Source organism: Medicago truncatula, chromosome 8 (assembly GCF_003473485.1).
Source record: "Medicago truncatula cultivar Jemalong A17 chromosome 8, MtrunA17r5.0-ANR, whole genome shotgun sequence".
Lineage (NCBI taxonomy): Eukaryota > Viridiplantae > Streptophyta > Magnoliopsida > Fabales > Fabaceae > Medicago > Medicago truncatula.
In genome coordinates this window covers 44497981-44516551 of record NC_053049.1, presented here as the reverse complement: position 1 = coordinate 44516551, position 18571 = coordinate 44497981, and the positions used below count along the sequence as shown (strand labels likewise).

Sequence of the window (18571 nt, the reverse complement as noted above, 5' to 3'; positions counted from 1 at the left end):
TACTAGGAAAAATTGAAGATTGGATTTATTCTCGATTGAGAAAAAAATGATCCGATCTATTTCTTTCGGTTATCGGTTCATTCAATCATTTTTTTTTGGGTTATAAACGGGAGTGCGAAGCACATAAAAAAAAGAAAATTACGTCTCAATTAAATACGTCATTTTCAATGATACACTATATTAACTAACGTATCAACACATCTATTGGCTTCACGAAACGAGTGTTGAACCTCTACCTCCCACTTCATTGAAGGAGTTGCCGAATTCTTTGTACAAGGCTCCTCCTACCACTCACATCGCTCTACTGCCCCCTTGTCATAGTATTCACCACCACCAAAAAGTCACATGTAATTCCATTCAATCAATTTGGTTTTAACATCAAACTTGATCCCATTTTTATTAGTTTGTATTTGATTATTGTATACACTATTTTTTATTTTATATATTATCTTTTAGGAGAATATATATTATTCTTTATGACAATTTTTGACCAAAAATAAAGTTACGTATGACATATTCAAAATATCAAACCCTAAATAAAATTTAGAGATGTGTTATTTGAACATCAATTAGTTTGACAACCAAATAGACGAAAAATATGTACTAGCACGAAAACCAAAACAATAAAAAAAGAAAGTAAAAATATGATGTGAGTATGAGAGAAAGTTATCACAAATTTTTTTATAAAATTGTTGCACAAATATCATTCTCTAAAATTTAATAGAATCATCCAATATCAAATTTGATCTTTGTTTTTTTTAAGGTATCTCCTTCGCACACAATTGTAAAGATTAATTACTTACATAATTAGTGCACATATAAATATTGTCTCTCCTAAATGATGATTTTTCATACATGCATTTATGTAAGGGATACAAGCTCAATTATTGTAGCTACATTGTATAAACTTTTTGTATTTCGATGCTTAAATGACATAACAAAACAGAGATTACATATGAAAAAACATAAAACTAACTATGCTATAATACATAGATATATTTGTGTATCAAATTGGCATCTCTATCCCATATTTTACGATTTTTAATGAACTAAATAAACAACACACATGGGATCAGAGTGAGACATTTTAGAAAGAAAGACATCACACGTGCACAAGTATCCCTTCAATTCATCAAACTTCTCAACCTTCCTTTTGTTGTTGTACTTGATTTCCTTCACTTGGTTTTGTTTCTTCCTGTTTCTTCTCTTCTTTATTCTCCATTGTAGTTTCGATATCAACAACATTTTGAAGAGGGATCACTACTACTTGCAGCTGATTCTCATTCATATCATCTTTGTGTTCTGGTAGCTTTTGATCATTTACAGGTTTGTTTTTTCTGTATATTGCATACAACACCATCTGAATTGTTCCAAATGTGATACCCACAAAGTTCGGAAGCTGTCCCACAAAAAACATTAATAATGTGCATATTAGTTAATAGTATCAATCCATTAGGACATACATAATAAAAGCCAACCAAAATACCATATAAACTAAAAAAAAATGTTGAATTAATTACTAAGAGAATTGGAGATTGGTAAAATAAATTTGGTCATAAGCTTATAACTATTTTTGAGATGCTACTAGTATTTTTTTTGAAAACAAGATGCTATTAGTATCTGAACTTATAGTCTATAGTATATCATCTTTTCGCTCATTTTTAACCTTAATATATAAATTTAAAAAAATTAAATTTCTTTTTTGTCATTTCATATCTATCAGTTAGTTCAACCGCATGCTAATTTTATTAGCTACCTTATCATCTATAATTTCTATTTATCTATTATGTATTTGTTATAATTAATTCATATGTTATAAGCAATAAACTAGCTTTTTCATCATATACTTTTTGCCCATCTGAACCACAGTAACACTTGTAAAGATGAATTTTCTATTTTCAGTTTCTAATTATTCTATTGTTTTGCTAATTCAACAATTTATAGTAGCATAAATATCCCGGAATAAAATAATTGCTTGTCATGGATAAATTGGAGTACTTACCGTAACAAATATATCTTTGAGGAGAATACCATAGCACAGCCATATAATTGCACTTGTTGTGAGGAGGAGTGAAAGAGTGAAAGGCATAAACTCAACACTTTTGGTGCGAATAACCACTCTCTGAAATTGAACAAAGATTATTCATGCATAAGCACATGGTAGTTATAAAGAATAAAGAAGAATTAAGCAAATTTTGTTATATAATATGTACCATAACGCTTAAAGGTGCTGCAAAAACACTAGTTGAGAGGACAACACAAATCCATCCAAGAAGTTCGATACGTTCTGTTCGTTCTTTTGCTAGAACATGTGTTAGAATAATCACCAAGCAAATTCCTCCCAAATTAAACAACCCAATCAGCTTCAATGTGAAGATCTGCAAATCCAATAACATATTCAATACCATAATTTGTTTAGTAGTATGGTATATTATATACACACATATATATTACATACCCTAGCTTTCTTGGAGCAGTAAGTGGTATAGATGACTAGGTAAATTGTTTCTATCACACAACCAAATGCATTGATGGTGATGATAAGCATTTCACCCGTTTTTATGTAAGCATAAAATATCCAAAGCATTGCACTGAAGAGTGCAGCCACATATGGAGCAGATTGGAAACCTCCTGTTGTTTTCTTCTTACAAACTTGATAAAATATTGACCTGCAAAGCATACATATATGTGTTTATTTGAATATTAATCATTGTTATGTACAAAAAAACATATATAATATATGTTAATCAACGTATGGGTTTAAATATTTTAAAATACTTACACGGGGGCTATAAAGCAGAAGAAGGAGGCAATGTTACCTACAACATTAAACAACATAAAAGTTATTAGGATATGACATGCATACTACACAAAATAAGAGTTTACCATCAAGTTTAGAGAGGAAAAAAAAATAAAATTTCCAACTAGTTTTTTTAAATTGGATTATCTACCACTTATCGACTTATGATTTAGTCGACCATAATCGTTAGATCAAGAGTGATAAAAGTTGTTTCTCTTTATACGATGATCTACGACCAGTAGCACCATAAAGTCAGTTAGTAGCGACATTGAAGACGAAGTTTTTCTCTATTTGTTTCTAGCGCAATTTTTTTTTGTATCAAGAAGAAAAAAAGATGCAGAGTTGTGGTTTTTTTGTATAGATACCTAGAATACCAACTACAAAAATCGCAGTATTGTCTCTGTGAACCATGGTATCAGAATATATATTCCTTTTGTATGTTGAATATAGGAGAGAAGACAAGGAAGGTTTTGAAGGGAAGCTAACTAGCCTCTAGCTTAAATGTTCACCTCCGCCACAAAGAAAATATGATATGAAGGTCCCTTATATATAGGGTAGGGATTTTCACGGGACGTTATTGCATTAACATTATGGAACTACATAAGTCAAATATTATTAATGTCCAAAGCGTTGCAATCTTGGGTACACAAAATCTATTACTCAAATTATGAGTGTGCCAACTCAGGAAATTATTGTATCTATAGTTGGTTGATGTGGTTCTTCATTTATTACTTGGGCCGTCCCTTCACTTATTTTACATTATGAAAATGGCTAATCGGTTCTCTTCTCACGTGACTCTTCTCCATTATTTGCTACCTTTCAATTCATGGGATTGTTAGGCTGAACAAGTGTATTATGTGGTTTACGATTGATTGATTGATAACTTAAAAATCATTCAGAATGTCATTGCTAATATACCTTTTAAGTAAAATATTCAGGGCCTATATTCAAAAGATTAGGGTCGACATCTACATTGTTACCATTAAGACCGTGAACCAATAGAAAACAATAGACATTTTCTTTTCAATACTCCCTTCAAATGAAACACTTAAACTTATTTTTTTATTGGATAAAATTAATGTATAATACACTACTTTAAGTGAAATTCATTTTTAAAATGTTAGATCCACTGTGATTTAAACCAATAACAAAATGAATGTTTAAAAATTGAGGAAAAAGAGTGTTGTTAGCACTGTTCGTAGTAGAAAAGGGATATATATAAGTTAAGTTTTAAGTTGAATGTTCATATTTCTTTTTAATTAGTTGCTATTATCTCATCACCTCGATTAGATATTCTGGTTTATTATTTTCTTTTGTTTTTTTTTTTTATCGGTTCACATCCTTAATCAAGGACAAATGTATGTTGTTGGATGTGTAGGCACACAAAATTGTTAAAAACCTATTTTTTTTAGTAGTATAATGTACCAATAGTTGATATTTTGATCACATAGTCTACACTTCTAGCAAATTTTTGGCCCACACATATCATCATATATCTCAAATTATTTTTTGATAATATGAATATTATCAAGAATCGCATGTGAAATCGAATGAGAGATGATCGGTTAAATGATTGTTTAGTTATTTATATAGAGAAATATATTTTTATTGATATTGAAAATGAGAAAATCTTTCAAAGTTTCTATAATATAAAAAATCGTAGAAGACAATTATTAATGCTAATACTTAAAAAATCCTCGATCCGTCGGTGTCCTTAATCGTAAACCAATGTATTCTTCACATCCCTAATTATAAGCAAAAATGAATCTGCTTAAAAAAATGAATCAAACAAAGTGGATGTATAATTTAGCATAAAATTTAAACTAAATACATCAAGTATTTTGACAAAAAATGAGTACTACTTTATTTATCAATAATTTTTTCTTTCACCATTTAAAAAAAATACATTTCATGGTATATCCTCTTCTACGTGCAATCCGCCGCCAAATAACCCTGCTGTGTCTCCTCAATTATTGCCAAAATTGGCAACCAAATTTTCATGTGTTATAGTTGAAAACAAGACAGGTGTCAAAATGAGGTGAGACCTATCACTGTTTCATTATATTTTTCACAAGTTAGAGTGCACTGCTTTTTTCATTTCAAAAATATCTAAGATTTTCATAATTTTTTTGGTTGTGTTAATTTGAGCATCAAAGTTCAGATAGTGTATTTGATATTCGAGATGTAGTAATTGTAAGCATAAAACACATTCTAAATCCAAATTTATAAAGATTATTAATTAACCTCATTCAATTTACTAATTTAATTTTATAAACAGTTACATCGTCCAAATCATACATTCTCTAATTTAATTTTACATAAAACCTTGTTTCATTAAAACTCTAATTAATGGATATTTTGAAAATAATAAGATTAAATATATTGTGAGGTTAGTTAAATTTTTTTCTTCTCTATATTCAAATCTACAAAAATATGATTTTTTTTTTCTTTGTTTGAGTCAAAATATAACACTAATTTCAAAATTAAAAAGAGTAAATGAATAATGTCAAAATATATCACTTAATAGATAATCCAAAATAAATAAAAAATAAAGGAATAATCATTTCAAAACAATACGAGTAAGTGATGTTATTTTTCAAGAGCGAGTAAGTTATAATTATTCCATGACGTATTGACGGGTCATGGTGACGATACAACTACAATTAATACATGCAGATGGAACCATAATTTTAATCTCATGCAGCTTTTGACTGCCACACGTGAACCGATGAGAACTACTAATTGGGTGTCTATGGGATGGATTAAGTCTAAATTACACATCAAATTGGAAATTGTCATCTATCATTTAAATTTGAGTAATGATATTTGAACGACTATTTGATGACGACTTTTGTTACAATCTACTTTTTTTCTATTTTAATTGGTCAAAAATAATAGAGAGAGAAAAAGAAAGAAAGAGAATAAGAACATGTGAGTATGAGAGAGAAAGTTGTACAAAAGTTGTCATAAAATAGATGTACAAATATCATTTCTCTTTAAATTTGGTTCTTGTTAACGAGTGCCTCCGAGGTACTACATGATATTAAAAGAAGAAATTATTTCATAAAAAAAAATCAAATATTTCAATTTTCGATGCATTGATTGCATAATTTTTTTAAAAAAATTATTGTTTAAATGTGTTAAAGAGTGCCCAGGAGAGACTGATTAACATTTCTTTTTAAATTTACACATTTAAGTTTCTTATATTTTTTTTTTCTTTAAGCAATATAGTGATTAGAAGAAATTCATATTTTTAAGGTAAAAAAGTAAGTTATTTGGAGTTTTAATCTCAACCTCTTCATATATTATATATTGTCTCTATCAACTGAACTAAACGTATTATTATGTGAGATTGCATTTTACTCTCATGTGTAAATTAATATGAAAGCAAAGATGGATCAAGAAGATTTGACTAGTTGGGTTAAATATTATATGAAGTTAACATATCGATACATAAACAATAAAAGAATGACAACATTATAATTAAGAAGAAAAAAAATAGTTATACGATTGAATTTGAACATTTGATTCTTCTTCAAATTCGTCGACGAAAAACTACTTTCAATTGTTGTAGTAATCATACACAAAATCAAATTTAACTTCAAAACAAAATAAATACAAATAAATTATTTAGTTTCTATCTTTATTTAAAAAATGGTTAAATTAGTGGGGACAACAACATTTGATTTTTAATAGGAAGAAGGTAAAATAATACAACTTTAATTAAATTAAAAAGGCAAATGTTAAGTAAGTGGGGGCACTACTAACCCCCGATGCACATATTTGTCCCTGGATGAAAGGATCCATATTCAATGTCTACCGGTATCAACTTATGTCTCAGCTTATATCAAATGTTCATATATTTTATCCTTTTTTTAATTTAAATTTACTTACAAGAGAAAAATATTAATTTTATAGTGAAAAAGCTAATAACAAATGCATGTAATAATTTTAATTAAAGCCTAATTAATTAATTACAGTTATAGACTATTTTGTTTTAAATATGACTTCTATTTAGGAAGGGAAGTAGTAGTATATATCTTTAAATATGATGGTGAATGTTAAATGCAATTTTTGGAATTTGGCCGTCTTTGAGACAAAAAAGAACAAAAACGATTTTTCGCATATCACGATTTGGTGGTGAATGGTGATTAATGCTTTATCACTTTAGTGGCTGTGGTTGCATAACCTGTTGTTTCATACAGGAATTTTGTTTCTTTACGCCACCTAGTAGTACATAATATAAATATAGCTCTAAAGAAACCAAAAAGGAAAAGAAAATAATCCTAGGCTCTGAATTTTCCTAAGTGGTACATACCAGATTATTTATTTTTTAAAACAATTTCTCTTCAAAGGAATTTGTTTAAGGACTCATATATTTTAAAAATTATAAGTATATGGTCTTCTTAATATCTCTGAATTATATTAAGTTTTCCCCTCAACTTTTTATTATTATTAAGTGCTTTAAAAAATATAAGTAAATTTCGAGAATAAGATTATATAGCTATTCTTGTCCAAAAAAAAAAAGATTATATAGCTATTATGTAAGAAAAGAAGAAGATTATATAGCTATAAATTTTGAATTTATATAAAATTTTGTCGTATGCTTTAATCATTAATATGATGTTAATCAATTATTGGATTTTTTTTTGTGTGAAGGAATTATTGGATTTTTAAAACTTAAGTTTTTTAGGTTGAAAAAGTCTACTAGTGAAACATACACACTTAAAATATCTCCAATGATAAACTTTTAAGGATCTTAAACTTGGCTATATAACCACTATTAAGTGGCTTTCGCCATACCACATCCATTTATGCAACTCAAACATATTTTGCTCTAATGATAAAAAAAGTTAAACAACTTTATAAAACTCACATTTTTAATAATTTTTTATTTACAACTTTTAATTTGAAAAAATAAACAAACTTTTAATTTGATGATTAGGTAACTTATTTAAGCTACTTCAACCATTTGTTTGCTACCCACACCACCATGTAATGGTTCCTCCAATATGGATAAAACAAATAGTTCATTATTCTATAAAACTCACTTGAATACATTCATTGAAGATGCTCTATAGTGTCAAGAAGTAGGGACCACAATGGACAACAAATTACTCTTCAAGAGTTTGACCTATTTGTATTTGAATTGAAATCTAAACCTTTGGTTAAACCATGAAGAAAAAGATACAAACAATTTTTTCTTAATGAATTGCAACAGAGGGTCTATATATGTGGGGCTCAAAATGTCTAGGCAGGCCATCTGGAATCAGCTGGGATTCAAACTAAGAGTTATATAATACGACGAATTGTTATAAATTAAAATGGACAATGCAATGTTTGCTACTGCTAGCTAATACTCAATCTCTGAATATTCATTCACTTTTGTGCATTGAAAGAATGCGACCTCTCGGTTCATATACCAAATTATATTTTGGGATATCGGTGTACATACGCGGAGTATTGAAGACCATATACTTTTTTTTAAGGCAAATTTATTAATAAAGATCAAATTATCTTTCTGATCGACTAAAAACCCAATAAAGTAAGGTTAATTACGCCAAAATCCAAGACAAACAAGGCAAAACAAAATGAAGGAGCACCACACAAAAGTACATCCTGACTCCATCTCCACGTCCATGTCTGCCTCTTAATATCGTGTCACACTTCGCAAGGACCATTAGCGCTCTCAACGTCTGTATAAGGGTGATTCAACATCGCCCTCAAATTATACTTCACGTTTACCACTTTCTGCACATAACCACCTCTTTCAGTCACTAACTTAACGTTGGAGTGCCAATGTATCTTCCAACTCTTTTCACATAGCCTAAAAGACAAAACAGAAAGGTGCTTACATTTGCATTTGTTGTGTGACAGTAAATACTACAATAGACAGTGTTTCTTACCCTAAAATCAAGTCTCTTGAATTTAAATTACATGCAACCAAAATTGCATGCAATCTTGAAGTCAAGATAAATTTGACCGTTTGATTAAAATAAAAAGTCCAAATTTAGAAACAATGTTTAAATAAAAGAATAAATCGACTTTAAATCTAAATTGTCTGATAGACAATCAAATCTATCCTGACTTTAAAACTGAATGTAATTCTAACCGCATATACATCTCAAACTTTGAAGTGACGAAATATTTATTAGAATGACAAATATTAGTAGTAATATTTCACTCAAACAATAATACTACCTCATGTTAATGAGACATGATTCGTTAACACCAGGTGTAAGTCTAAAGAATTACACCAAATCGTAACCATTCAATTTATTTAATCTTACGGTTTAAATTATATGAACAAAAAATAATAATTGGAACACATCACACAATTTATTGAATCTCGTGAGAAAATTTCTTCTATCTGCTGTTAGACCAAAGGGCTCGTAGAAGTGGATTTCCTTTGCCACTAAACCACCTTGAAAATCAATAATTTAGTAATTCTATGTATGTTACGGTGTTGCATATAAAAAAGGTTCCAATGGAATGATTAATTGGAATATTATAGAAAAGCAAAACTGCTGACTGCTTCGTTAATGGTGTTTTTTTGAGAGAAGATTGGAGGTAAAATTAGAAGTAATATTTTTGGGAAGGATAAGATCTTCATTAAACAAACAAGTCATTGAACTCTATCTCTATCACCTCAGCTATTAAAAGTCACAAAACATTACTTTATAATTCAAAGCCCCGTACACATTTACATTTTTTATTAACATTTTTTCAAACCCGATTGAATTTTTTTAAATATAAATGAATATTCGTTATCATTATGATCTGCTAAAAAAAAAAATCAGTATTATTAGCATGGATTTGTTTGAGGTCTATCTATGTCTCCACAATGATGGGGGGATGGACCTGTCTAACCCACTAGACACGGCTCGCATGAAGCTCGTCTAAATAAATGTCAACCATAGAAATACCTTTCATTTCATCAAATGAAATTAATTAAATAAATGCATGGCTCGTCTAAGAAAAAAGCCCCTCCATTTCAATTCATTGCACCCTTAAAATCATTGTGTTTGTGAATAATTAATGTAAGCCAACTTGTCCACAGCGATTGTGCCACATGGTGAAACATGAACGTGCATTGGTGTCAATTGTTTTGGGAAGCATAGGTGTCTTTTAGCTCTTCCAAATTTGAATAGAACAAACATTAATTCTCATTACAAGTGTTTTGTTTGAAACATTTTATTTAAAATGATGAATTTACATTAAAAATCAATATAATAATAATTGTTTTTGTAATAATGTTTTCATTTATGAAATGGTATTATTAATCTATTAATGTGATATTGTACTTTTTTAAAAACTTATTTTAATCTAAACTTATTATTTTACTAAAGTTAATTAACACAACTAATTATTTTCTTACCAAATGAGTGTTACCTTACACATATTTATAATGAAATAGTTATATTTTTTTAGGTCAAGTAGTCTATAGTGTCTATAAATTCACCTCTTAAAATAAATAAGTGAGATGTCAGAGGTTCAAATTCAAACCTTTACATATATATATAATGCAATGTTGTTACCAATTGATCCATGTTTTCCGGAACTAATGAAAAAGTTATTAACTCCATTCATCCCACAATATAAGTCATTCTAGTTAAAAAGTTATGTCACCTTTTACATATTTTCCAATATAAAAAAATATTAATTTTATTTTCCCTATTAGTCTGACTGTTTTTTACTTTCTCTTATTCTCGAACTCTCATAATTTATCTTTTCACACCTTTAAAGGTGACAATGTTGCAAATAATGAACATTTTTTATTTCTTGTATAATATTAACTATAGTTTGTATATTCTGTGCTGAAATGATTTATATTTTGAGATAGAAGAAATAATAAGAATTTTTCTTGTACATCTAAAACTCCAAGGGCCTCTGAAGAAAAAATCTAAAACTCCAATGAATTAGGTAGGAGTTTGCGTAACAATTCCAATGCCAATCATTGATTACTCTAGTTAGGGTGCATTTAGCCTGGGAATGGATACTTCTTTCCCACCATGGGAAAGTGCCATTTCCCAGGACAGGTGGCGGTGGCAATCTGTTTAGGAAAAAAAAACAAATAAAAATGAAAATAGTTTTTTATTGCTGTTTGGATTTTTCCTAGTTTACCTCCCATTTACTAATGTACGATCCAAATTACTTCCAGAATACATTATTTCTTTCCACCTTCATTCCAACTGCTGAAAGTATTCTCTCATGCTTCTAACCTTCTTCCTCACTTTCTTTCTCCTCCTCTCTCTCCATCGCGTAAACCATCAACCCCCCACCCCATCTCATAATGTTTCTTCACAATAATCTTGTGTTTATTCTCTTAACCCTTTTTTTTACTTATTTGTTTCCTTCAAATCTGCTATGGGTCTTGTTGTGCTACTGCAAGGGGTTATTTATGGATTGTCGCTGACTAAGCAATGAGAGAAATCTAGGAATTAACCATTTGGATCTAGATCTAGAAATTGTGGGATGAAGAAGGAATTTAAGGTTGAGTAATAACTGAGTTTTTGAGGAGCTGAAGTATTTCATCTTCTTCATCTTTGAGAGATAACTTTTAATGCTATTAATTGTGTTGTGATTCCTAAATGGTAACATTTGATTTAGGGGCATCTGATATTTTTTTTTGGGTTAAATATATTTTTGATCCCTATAAATATATCAACTTTTCGTTTTAGTCCCTTTAAAATTTTCCTTCGATTTTTAGTCCCAATAAAATTTTCAATCTTCACTTTTGGTTCCTCTTTTAAAGTAAACTCATATGTAGAATTCATATTATTTAATAAAATTTTCTAGAAAAATTCAAAATATTATAAGAATCACTCCAAAAAAAAATTCAGAATTTTTTAACAAAACATGAATTTAATATGAATTTTTATATTTTTTGTGGTTAAAAATTCATATTTAATTTGTGTTTTGTTTAAAAATTCTAATTTTTTAAAGGAATTTTTTTTACAATATTTTACACATTTCTGCATAATTTCATTAAAAAATACAAAAATTAAATTAAAAATAGGGACCAAAAATAGTAATTGAAAATTTTAAAGGGACTAAATGTTGAAGGAAAATTTTAGAGGGACTAAAACGAAAAGTTATGTCATTCTAGTTAAGTCATTCTAGTTAAAAAGTTATGTCACCTTTTACATATTTTCCAATATAAGAAAATATTAATTTTATTTTCCCTATTAGTCTGACTGTTTTTTACTTTCTCTTATTCTCGAACTCTCATAATTTATCTTTTCACACCTTTAAAGGTGACAATGTTGCAAATAATGAACATTTTTTATTTTTTGTATAATATTAACTATAGTTTGTATATTCTGTGCTGAAATGATTTATATTTTGAGATAGAAGAAATAATAAGAATTTTCCTTATACATCTAAAACTCCAAGGGCCTCTGAAGAAAAAAATCTAAAACTCCAATAAATTAGGTAAGAGTTTGCGTAACAATTCCAATGCCAATCATTGATTACTCTAGTTATCCTCTACATGAGTACTTTACTATATGCAAAACTAAAAAGAGCTAGGTGGTGGATAGCCACCAAATTAAAACAACGAATGATTTGAGGAATGGATCCTCTTGTATATGATATATGTTCATCATTAAAATCTTCACCATCCATTAAAAAATAAAATGAGTTTTAATGAGGGAGAAACACAAGGGGAAGCAGAGAGAATCTATTATCTAGGTTTTACCGTTGCAAAACGAGTTAATCCACCTGGGATGACCTAGTGGTATTGGTTTGGGACTTGGGAATGTACTCCTCTTTAAGCTGATTCAATTCTCTCTGATACCATTTTAGGTAGACTAAATTAACTTCTAAAAAAAACTAGCTTAACAGTTTTTTTAGGTAGTTAATAAACTTGAAGTTTCCTTCAAAAAGTAAACTTGAAGTTGTTAGAGCTTGTTTATTGGATTAATGATACATGTGAAACAATTAAGCTATTTTGACGGATACGATTGAAACCGTGAAACAAACGGTTTTCACCGGTTCCACCGATTTCAAGTCGGTTATGTTGGTTCGTATCTAATTTTCAAAATTTTGGTTAGTGCAATTATCTATTTGTGTTAATTTTTCTAATACGAGGTAATTAAAACATGACGATTAAGCTCATCATTTTAAGCGATTAAGTGGTTTCTATATATACATATATTTTATAAAATTTTAATGTTAACACCTAATAAGGATTCAACCTCTCTAACCCAACAATTTGAAAAAATAAATAAATAAGCCCAACCAATAACTCTATCATATTGAAGAGGTTTTGGGGAATTGATTCTCTCATGTCATATGTTGAACTATTGAAATCTCCACCATCCATTCAAGAAATTGAAAAAGCATATGGGAAAAATGAAAAAATCCATTCTCTAGGTTTTGCCATGGCCATTATAATTCATCAAACTTATTTATTTTAATACAATTTATTAAGTTGGATATGAAAAAAGTGAAGAGAGGAAGTGCTTCTATAGCCACCTATCTTTATCCTAATCCAATTTGTCATACTACAATGAAAAATACAAATTTAATTTGATACTAAATAGGAGAACTATCCACATCATAGATGTTAATGTTACACTAATAGGAGAAATATCTACATCATAGGGAAGAATAGCAATGCTAAATAGACTCTAAAGAAAACAAAATCTAATAGAGGAATTTGCTTACACGGCATACGAAAAGAAGATAAATCCTACGAAGGTTTGGAAATAGTGCATATGGTATATTTATAGTGAACAATTTAAAAATTGTTCAAATCTTCGACGACTTTTTGAAGCATTACTATCTTTTTCTTGATCATCTATGTCCTTATGACAAGGACAGCGACTTCATCATCATCAACAATGATTCAACAAATAAAGTTTTGAAGCACTACTATATACTTCCATCGGTCTCAAATGTAAGAAATTTTTCACTTTTTAGGTTCATTCAATAAATTATGTATGTGGTTTATAATATAGACTATATGCATCATTTATTAAATGAACCTAAAAAGTGAAAAGTTGCTTACATTTGAGACGGAAAGATTATTTTTCTTGATTTTTACCACCAATATCGATTGAGTCACTATTTCATTTGTGAATGATGAGTAATACCATAAACTTCTACTTACAAGAAGCGACACAAATTGTTCTTGGAGTTTTAAACAATTTTTAAGCATAAATCCAACGTAAATTATAACACAACTCTTCACCCTAAAAGCCATCACTAGACGATAAAGAAAACTAAAATTTGTAAAAAATGACTATATATTCCAATTCTCACATAGTGCTTTTTTTATTTTATTTTGAATTTCTTCTGTTATATTGTTTGAGAAATTTCGTAGCTGTGAACCCTTTTTGGTCTGTTTATTTTATTTTAGAAATATCTATGAAGTACTTATATATAAACTATAATAACTAATAAGTATTCCTTAGGAACTAGATATTTTGCAATTGTAAATAAGTTCATGTCTTTGAACTTCAGTTTAGATTTTGATCATAGCAGATGGTGAAATACTCATTAATAAGTTTCAGAGTTTTGATTTGATTAAAAAATGTAACTCGATGGTTGAGCAATTGAAGTAAATGTGCTCACTATCAATAATCTTAGTTCTTTCAAAAAACAAAAAATTAATAATCTTACTTGGATACAATATTTCTTTATGTTTAGACCTGCAGACCTAACAAAAACCTCATTTTACGTTTAGCTTCTTATAAATATTTTGATTTAGTTCTCTTCTGATGTTTCATTCTCATCTCGTTTTTTTATTTTTGGAACATCATTTAAGTTTTGTGAGTTGTCTAAAATATTTAAAGAAAAAATTTAAATGATTGGATTGAAGTGGTTAATAAGCTTTACCATAAGACTAATCGTTTGAAAGAACCCGGCTTCAATTATTGGATAGAACAATTTTTTAGCAGACTATACTTTCCTGCAGAAAAAAATTGCGAAGATGGTAAAACCATGTGTGAATAACTTGAGATCTTGAAGTGTGTTTCTCCTCAAAGTCTAAGGTTTGATTATCTCCAATGTTAATTTTAATAATTTAGCTTCTTCATAAAAGAAATATACTAAACTTACCTCCAAGTTGATGAGAAAACAAGTTTTATTTTTAAGTGTTAAACATGTTATATGGCTAAATTGGGCTTTTTAATTCCATAGAAAAATATACTAAACTTGTCGAAAGTTTCTCTTTAAACTCTCCAATATCTGTAAGGTCCCTAAAATACACAACCGGATGTATGTTTGAAAAAACAGTAGATAACTATCATATGTGTATTGATGACATAAAGAGAAACACCCAAACTTGCCTCCAAGTTGATGAGAAGCTTAAACAATGAGCCTCAATAACTCTAAAAACTTAACACACGCCTCATTTATGAAGAATCTTATTTTGAAATTTTTAGCTTAAATTATTACAAATGTTAGGTAATTTATTTGAGACCTTCAATATTCAGATAAAATTAGATTCCAAATAAAATTTATTTTAGGATCAAATAAAAAATTGATTATAACACGGAAAAATCATGTAATTTTAGTTTTAAAACTATGCATTAAATATGAAAATAAGAAATCATTCTTAAGAAGTTCACAAAATTATTAAATCTCGGTTTTATTAAAATAAGAACTCATTCTTAAGATAAAATATGAAAATAAGAACACGTACATAACCTTCACAATTTCAGAGATGTCAAATAGAAAATTAAGTATTTGCGATGATTAAAAATGAACTCTAAAAAATATAGTATAATAACTCTTCTGAATTAATTCTAATTTTTCATTTAAATTTCCTAATAACTGCCAATACATAATTCTGGAAACTTAACTGAAATAAAAATTAATTCTAACTTAACTGTCAGTTATTCAACAGTTAAGTTGGAAAATAACTTATGCAGTATAAATATTCAGTATTTTGGAAGAGAATAGTTTCTACTCTCTAAGACATCAAGTGTGTGGGGTTGTTATTTTGGTCGTAGGCAAAATCCAGGGAATGATGTGTTTTGTATGATTTGGTGTGATAATCCTAAATTTCTTTTGTTCAAATTAGTGTTCTATCAGATATTATTCAGTCTTATTTCCTTATATTTAAATTGCCATTATGTCATATACATAGAAAGAAATTAGTGTCTACTCATAAGTAGTACAACGCATCAACTTAAGCCTCCAAGCACTAATAATTGAGTTTGGCATAACAATCAAATGATGGAACCTAGCCATCAACTCATCGTTCCATCACACTATGCTCAAAAATAGTATAAGAAAAAGCTATAATGGATGTTACAAACTTAAACCATCTGATTAACGCCCTAAAATAATTTTCTTTGCCATTTGGTCTAATCTATTGAGATATAACTCAAATTAGAGGTTAAAAATGTTGGTTAGAAGCTGAATTAGTTATAAACTCGGATTGTTAGTTAGGTTTGGTTAAATTACTTGTAATGCAAGTAACTAATCAACTAAGTTAGTTAAGATGCTCGGAGCACAAGCAACTTGACTAATTAATGTAGTTAGATAGTATTGGACCTAGTGAGATGATTGTAAGCCCATTTACAAAGTTGTATAAGTATGCATGCATTGAAGGTATGAATGAAAATAAGTTGTTGCATAATCAATTTCATACTTTCCCTCTCCCTTCTCTCTTCGTATGCAAATCCCAACATAATCACCCATTCCATTAATATTACATGGGTGGGGACTCGTTTGATGAAAGTTTTTATTTCAGGGACCAACATATATATTGATATCTTTGTAAGGACAAATTTGAGTTTCACTACGTCTATAGAGGAGCATGTGATACACTTTCACTACATAGTTTATAGCAACAACAAAATCCACCCTCACTGTCCTAAACACTTACTCAATAAAGTTTGAACACTCAGATATAAAGCTAAAATAAGTGTTTGAACTGAGTTTGATAATCCAGAAATGGTTCAGAATTTCACAAAAAGAGAACTGCATTCCATATAGCTACCATTTACCATCCTAAAATACTATTCAAACAAAACAAACTTGTTCTACATTACCCATGTACTATTCTAGTTTAAAGTTTACTAAATTTAAGAATTTTGTACTAAGCATTTGGCAGAAGCTACATACATTGTGAAAACAGCAAAAAAAAAAAAAACATAGCTCAACCAAAGTCAAGATATGTATGTTATGTGTTTGCTACAACGTAATCAAATTATGACCTTTCATTCTTAAAGATAGAGAATCCTTCTATTCTATGTCAAGAACACATTTGAATGTTGATTCTCCCAAGAGATAAATTTTATGAGATTCGGACGCTTGATTGATCACATGTTTAGATAACTCATAACACCAATTTGATAAATTAAGAGGAAAATCATATGGTCTAGTTTTTAAATTTCTTATCTATTTAAAGTTTTGAAAAATTTACAATAATATTTGTAAGTTTAGTGGATCTAATTTTGTTTGGACTGGATTGATTTTTTGTGTTGGTATTACACATTTTTTTTATTTTTATTTTTAAATATAATTTTAGCCCTTGTAATCCGGCCTATGTTTAGCTTTGTGCAATAAACATAAAATTTCGTCCAATCTCTATGACATGAATCGAACACACAATAGTGTGAAGGCCAGGTCGCTGCCTCGAAGTAACATGATGGTGTAGTGTCAAATGAGCAAGAGTCGTTGCATTGCCGTCTGAATGCAGTGAAAAATAAGCACGGGTTCCCACATTTTCGTGAACGTATTTGGATAAAGAAATAAGTTCATGAGTGTTTACTTGAATTTAAAAGAGTTTAACATATAGAGAGTTTATAGACGGATAAGTCGTTTTTGTGATCTAGAATCATAAACTCTTTAATTGTTGGTGTATTTAAAAGTTAAATTCAGAGTTTCAGCTAAGAGATCAATTCCACCAAACCTCGTTAAAAATTATATTCCAACCACCTAATTAGTACTCATTGATACATAAATATAGTTGCAATTAAGTAAATTATAAAAAATTAAACTATTATGTACCCTAGGGCTAGGGATATGAATTAACTTCAAGTGACCCCCCGTTTAATTAAAAAAAACTACAAGTGAAAAAAAAAAAAAAAACCAGTGACAAGTTTCTTATGCGTTAAGTATAGCAAGCCCTTTTCTGCTGCTTTTGTTGGTAAACAAAAAGCACAACCCACTTTGGCATAGAATTTATGAACATCAAAATAACTAATCCAAGAAAAAAAATAAGGATTGTTTATAGTAGAGGATCAAAGGCTCCACAAAAGAGGAGGGAAAACACTACATTATAAAAAAAAAAAAAAAACAATAGAAAGAGAGGTGAGACCCATGTGTAGTACTACGAATTAGACAAAAGATATAAAGGAACCTTTTGTTACTGTAGTGTTAAGCAAAGGGATTGAAACAATAAATTCTTCCTTTTAGTTTGCTAGGACCATTCAAAATCTAATTTACTTTGACAAATTAAAGTAAGCTCTTTAAATCAACATCTTCTTCATGAAGGAAAGTACCAAAACTTTTTTAATAATGGGGTACAAGAAAATGCATGCTGCAGTAGTATATCTTAGCTGACTATATGTCCATGTTAGATTGTGATTTTGCTTTCATGTAAACTTTACAAAACAATATCACCATAAAAAAACCCAAAATTAAAAGTAGCATAGCCGAACTAAGTGCATTTTTTATTTTGCAGTAATGAAAATAAATACTTTTGAAAAAAAAATAGTTTTGGAAAAAAAATGATTAAAAATAAAATTATTTAGGTTTGAATACATTAATAAATTTAATAATTGATTTTATGTCACCGTAAAAACTAGA

The 18571-nt window shown here is 28.9% G+C and overlaps 1 protein-coding gene across 1 annotated transcript; it reads right to left on the bottom strand.

The window, feature by feature from the left end:
• Positions 1-891: 891 nt before the first annotated feature.
• On the bottom strand, positions 892-3336 carry LOC25501984 (bidirectional sugar transporter N3-like). The gene is made up of 6 exons (XM_013591501.3): positions 3166-3336; positions 2783-2819; positions 2459-2669; positions 2214-2378; positions 2003-2122; positions 892-1399 (listed from the first exon to the last, which is right to left on the bottom strand). Exons 1-6 carry the CDS (start codon positions 3209-3211, stop codon positions 1142-1144), a joined length of 837 nt encoding a protein of 278 aa, XP_013446955.1. The 5' UTR covers positions 3212-3336; the 3' UTR covers positions 892-1141.
• Between the last annotated feature and the right edge of the window lie 15235 nt (positions 3337-18571).